Here is a 6,000-nt window from a genome sequence, read left to right on the forward strand (position 1 = left end):
CTTTTCTTTAGAACAGACTGGATAACAGTCAGGTTTCATTTAATTTCACGAGGCCTTTGATCTTACGTTAAACGCCTTTGGAGACAAATCCAAACCTCTGTCACAGCTCTGTGTCCCTGTATTAACAACGAACTGTTGACAAATGACAATAAGAGGGTAGAAAAAAAAGAAAAGTGTCTGAAAAAAAATGGATTGGCCCACCCATTACCCCCTTATCCCTGAGATAATGTAGACTTTGAAAGAAAAAGATTGCCCACACCTGCCTTAGGGTGGCCTATTAATAATTTGATTAATAACTTCTGCATCCTCTGCCATTTATCTAGATCAGGGGTCTCCAAGGACCAGCCAGCTATTCTGGGAGTTGAAGTCCACAACTCTTAAAGTTGCCAAGTTTGGGGACCCTGATCTAGATTAAGGTTTAACACAGGGGTATCAAACTGGCGGCCTGCAGGCCGGATGTGCCACATGCAGGCCACGCCCACCCCAGCTCCACAAAGGGAAAAAAATATTGCAATACGTCACGTGATGGCAACGTGACGCGAGTTTGACACCCATGATTTAACAAAATACCATTTTTGGGTGGGGTCTCATAGATGCAGCCAAACAATGTCTTCCTTAATATTTATTAAAGATCATGCATGATCAAAGATGATGTCATATTTGGCAAGCAATACCCTGGAAATGACTGAAGACTGAACATGACAATAATACATAACACATTTTGTTGTCTGAGTTATGCCAAGGAAAAACAGATCGGCAGCAGTATCCTTCTTATACTGCTCCTAACTCTTCCTCTTTCTCCTCTAATTTTTTTTTAATTTGTAGATTCTCAGGGAATGGTTTACCTAATTATATATTCATATAAAATCGATACTTTATCAAAGTTTATCCGTGTTTAATCATGTACATCAGGTATTTGTATTAGGATGTACATAATTTGAATCGATGGACCAGTGGGTCCGAACCCTTGGTCTGTGGACAGGCACCAGTTTGCAGCATGTCAGAAATTGGTCCACGCAAACAAACGAAGCCCCATCCATGGGATGCAGGCAGAACACAAAACCACACCCCTTCGGTCTGCAGAAGAACCTCTATCCATGGAACCGGGCCCTGGTGCCCAAAAGTTGGGGGCCATTGTGATAGACCATTCCTCCTTTGCAAAGCATGGCAAGGAAGGACTATGTGTTGAGCACATTGTCTATTCCTACAAGTCTCTATAGGATTTGAAAATTCATCAAGAATAAATAATCTGCTTCCTAGGGATACTAATATGCCACTGGAAGCCTTCTTTGACCTTCATGAGGTTCCCTGCTATCCCTGACATAAAGAGCTCCAACTTAATCTTTTTTTCCCCCAGCATGCCTAAAATTGCATACATATTCATAGAGAAGAATAGACATTGTGCTTGACTGCAGCCAGAATTTTGCTTAAAAACTGCTTTCCTGCACAGAAAAAGATACAAGATCATTTGAGATGATAGCGGGTATTTTGGGAGACACAAATGTTGGTAGAAAACGAGTTTGCCTTTGATCAACTGTTTTCTTCTTTGGCTGACTATAACAGTTGTCTGTGAAGCCAACTTGCCAAAGTCACAGGAGTTCCCTGAGGCAAAGTTGACTGATGCAAAGAAGCAAGAAGTTTCTTTGGTAATCTCTCTTAGGCCTCATAGTTTGAGCATGTTTTTTTGAGAAGAAGTGGTGATTAAGATGTGGGACATCTTTGAAAATGTAAATATGCTATCAATATATGAACTAAAATACTTGCTTTAACACCTGACACACCTATTTCTTTTCTGTAGCTTCATAATTGCCATTGGGACAGAATGTGGGAGGATTCAATTGTATAAATGGAAGCCAGGCAATAAAAAGTTGCCACTTTCCGATTGGTGCAAGTGTGTTGAGACAGATTACAGGTGAGCTATTACATTTGTCTTATGTTTATAATTAATGTAAGCAGACTTTATTGGTTTCCAGGGTGTAAATTAAATTAGAACAGGGAAGCCCCCTGAAACCTTCTGGAAATTTGTATTTCGGTTACCATAATCCCTTGGCACTGTCTGTGTTGATGACTGGCGATGGGATTTGGGCCGGAATATTCAAAGGCCATCAGATTGCTTATTCTTCAGTTGAAAAGTTAATGCATATTCAAAAAAAAATGCAAACATATAACAAATATTCAGAATGTTCTTAGTGCCATGCAATTGATAAAGAGAGCATCTACTGAATTATTATTTTGTATAAAGATTTGAAATATTGTGTGTTGCATAAGATGAATTCTCTACCCCCTTCAGTTCTTCTATGCCCTCCCAAAGCCTCTCTGAGAGATTGGAGTCCCCGAGAAGGCTTTGAGGAAGGATAAGAAGTTGAAGTGGGTGTAGGGCATCAGGACAAATAATGGAATGAGGTGGCTTGTGTCAAGCAAGCCAAAGTTGGATATAATCTTTATCTCCTCTTCCAAGTCAGCATTGTCCCATTTGTTCTTGCTTTCTCTCCCTGTTCTCAAATTTGTTCAGGGGCACTTTGACTTCAGGAGGAAAGAGACGGTAGCAGAATATGTAGGGATGTAGTTCCAGACAACAGACTGAATGAGTTCATGTCTGTATGGCTCTTGGTCCTTTTCCATTCATATTTCAAGTACCATTTCCTTGAATGGCATATCAAGCACACCTAGAATCCTTTGCCTTTCTCTGTGGTTTCTTTCCCCCCATTCATGTTCTCCTTAGCTTTTTTAAAAAAGTTATCTTATTTAGAGGTAATATTGGTAATATATTATAAAAGTTTAATTTTGGTCAGGTTTAGATCAAATAAATATTGGCCCCATGGTTCCCTTGTACTAAATTTTGTGTGATAATATGAGTAAGGTCATACAGTTGATCAAAATGATACAGTGATGTGCCATAGCTTTGTTATGATTGTAATCTCGGTGCACGGACTTTATGATATTGCAACTGTAGCTGATTCTAGGGAATTCATCTACCCAACTTGATAGGCCCGTATATTTATCATGAGGAAGGAGAGACAACTCGAGTAGGGGAGCAAGGGGAAGAGAGACAGTTCTTTTTTCTACCAAGTGAGCTATCACCACAGATTCCTACAGTGCAGGTTGAAGACTAGAAGCCAGCGATGACCTCTGTTTTCCCTGGTGTGCTTCTCAGCCCTGGAAAAGGGCAAAGAGTGAATTAAAAACACTCGTTCTTTATATAGCACTGTAGGGAATTCAAAGTGGCTCATGTTACGTTATCTTATTGTAATCCTTTCAGCTATCCTGTAAAATAGGTCAGTATCCTTTCCATATGATTCTTGTATTACAGACGGTGGGCAGAGAGAGAAGAAGGAGAGCGAGAGCGAACTAGTTTTAGATTGCCCAACAGAAGATGGCAGGGAGGACATCTTAATTGGATCTGGAGGCTTCTTGAATTGTGGCCCGTTCTCTTGAGTTAACTTCATTAGTCTGAGCCAAATACAAGAAATTCGGTTACATCCTGGCTTTACATATTTCACAGCTCTTTTAATCAGAGGTTCTTTTTTTTTTTTGAGGCCTTACCTTTCTTTGAGTTAGTAATCAGGATTCCTGTTCAGATTCTTGAAACTTCAAATTAAAAATAGATCTAGATTTGATTTTGCTCTTATGCAAAATAAGATTTTAAGTTATGTGCCTTTTGAGCCCTTTGGGCTGTAACTGGAGCTGTATAGCAGGGCTGTAAAAGCCTGATGAGACTTTAAATGTTTGGATTTCTCAGTATGCCATTAACATTTTCATTCATTTAAGTAGGCCCAAATGGCTTACTTGGTGTACCAGAACATCTGTTCTCCTTGTTCCTCTTTCAAATTGTTTGCCTAGTTTCACATACATACCATATCATAGTGAGTCCATTTGGGCACCTTCAAGATGAACAGCAATATAAAATAATAAAAATCCCAATAGTTATTATTGTAAAAATATAGTAATAAACACTCCATGCTATAATAGCTAGGTTTTAGATAGTTTGGTTGGCACAATGTGAATACATAAATAGCAAGTCTAATTTATTAACTCAGCACTGCATTCTATAATAGTGCAAACTTACAGGTTTTTAATTCTAGCTACCTAGTTCTGGGGTACATTTACCTACTCTAGACAAGACTGAACTAAATTTAATACTTATTTTTAATTGTTTTTCTTTGAGGAAGTTCACATGGGTGAGGAATTTGTGAATAAAATTATTGGTTATGTTTTTCATACAGGTTTCTGGTTAGTGTTATTTTTATTTCTTCAAACTTGTCTTATGATCTTTTAGTCATTGGAAGAATTCTTAGAAAGTTGTGGTGTGTAGATCCCCTGCAAAATTTTATCATTATTTGTGGTGTCATTTGGATGTGTTGCATGGGGTTAGCTTGCCTTCAAGACACAATTTGGAGCTATGTTTTTAAAATTCATTTAAAAGCAGTGGTTTAAAAGCAAGATAAAATCTACAGGCTTTTACAGCCATAAACATCTATAGACCTAATGGCAGATTTGATCAATGAAAACCATGTGGGAATGGAAAAGATAACCTCTGAATCCAGAAAGAAAGAGCATACAAGCCTGCAAGGGAATTCCTGACCATAATTTAGCATTGCATCTAAATCAGGCACTTACTTCAAGCCACTTATAGTCTGACTCCTTTTTTCTTCTTTTTTTTTTGAGGGGGAACTTTCCAGTATGATTCTTAGCTTCCTGGGTAGCAGTATCTTTCTTAATATTGATGTTTGACCTGAAATTGCAGTGAAAATAAGTAGATTGCTGCTTGAATTATTAATGGGATGAAGTGAAGAAATGTCACTTGCACTGATAATAGCTCTGGCATCTTTAATACCTACAGGCAGTGACAAGTTTAGATTTTCCATTCTGGCAGTGCAGCAAAGGAACACACTAATTAGATAAATGCTGATGTTTTGAATTGACAAAGTCCAGCTGAGTTTGACATTTGGTGATTATGAGAGATGAGTAGAGTTTCCTTCTACTAATAGCTTCTGTCTTTGTTGCAGCCAAAGCCATACCCTTACTGTCAAACGACTGCAGTGGAGAACGCCTGTGGGCAAAGCAGGGCAGGACACAGCCGAGAGCAGCAAGTGGCTGCAGCTGGTGAGCTGCGGGGCGGATCACTGTGTGAAGATCTTCAGTATCAATCGGCACAGCCTTTAAAGGACGACTTTGAGGCAGACAGACTCTACTTGCCTACCAGCCATTTCCTGAACTGATTTTCTTAAAAGAAGCAAAAATTGGACTTCCAGCTCTTCGAGCAATGCAATCTGACACCAGTATAAACTGAACTTACATATTGAATCAGTTTGAGAAGTAATATGTGGGCATAATGGTTCTGTACAAACAAGTTTTTATTGTATACTTAGCAGTGGCCATTTGTCATAGAAGGCCCCTCTGAGCTAAATCAGCTGTAATCCATATACACTTAGAACAGATATCAAACTGGGAGAAAGAGAATTATGTTTCTTGCTACCCTCTCATCTGTAAAAACACAATCTGTATTTCTGCTTAAACTTGTAGGATGGTTGTTTTCGCAATAGAGTGCAGGGACTCCATTTTGAAGTTCATTTTTGAGTCTTCCAGAATTGGTTGATGGGTGGTTGAGGTAAAGGTCCTTGTTTTTGCAGAATACAGACTAGGGAAATTTGGGAGTGGCACAGGGAGAATTGGGGAGTGGATGCTAGCAGATTGCAACATTTGTTTCCTTGGGTTGAAGTGGAAGGGAGAAGAAGCAGGAGAATAAACACTGGTTCCTCCCAAGAAATCAGAAATGTGCAAGAAAGAATAAGCGATACGACACTGAACAGAGATGCCTATGGAAGGCAGAAAGAAGATGAAGGTCCTTGGTTGCTGCTAGTGATGGTGGCAGCACAGATTTCTGATACTGTAAATGTCCTTAAAGACATTTTGTTCACAAAGAAGAACAAATGATGGAATAAGTAAAAGGCACAAATGAGAAATCCAGGTAAAACTGATGTGCCTGGAATGAAGAGGATA

At 39.0% G+C, this 6,000-nt stretch overlaps 1 protein-coding gene across 2 annotated transcripts in view; it reads left to right on the top strand.

Annotated features, from left to right (window-relative positions):
* ELP2 (elongator acetyltransferase complex subunit 2) overlaps window positions 1-5,570 on the top strand; it is a 58,929-nt gene extending 53,359 nt beyond the window's left edge. The window contains exons 21-23 of one of the 2 annotated variants that reach the window (XM_087930688.1): window positions 1,799-1,912; window positions 2,503-2,554; window positions 5,007-5,570. In XM_087930688.1, the coding sequence (XP_087786814.1) occupies window positions 1,799-1,912; window positions 2,503-2,554; window positions 5,007-5,219 (379 nt within the window). In that variant the 3' untranslated portion in view covers window positions 5,220-5,570. The remainder of the gene's footprint in view (window positions 1-1,798; window positions 1,913-2,502; window positions 2,555-5,006) is intronic. The other variant, XM_026701027.2, reaches the window with a different exon arrangement.
* The last annotated feature ends 430 nt before the right edge of the window (window positions 5,571-6,000 follow it).

Source organism: Pseudonaja textilis, chromosome 3, assembly GCF_049901715.1.
Source record: "Pseudonaja textilis isolate UNSWEBS1 chromosome 3, rPseTex1.2, whole genome shotgun sequence".
NCBI lineage: Eukaryota > Metazoa > Chordata > Lepidosauria > Squamata > Elapidae > Pseudonaja > Pseudonaja textilis.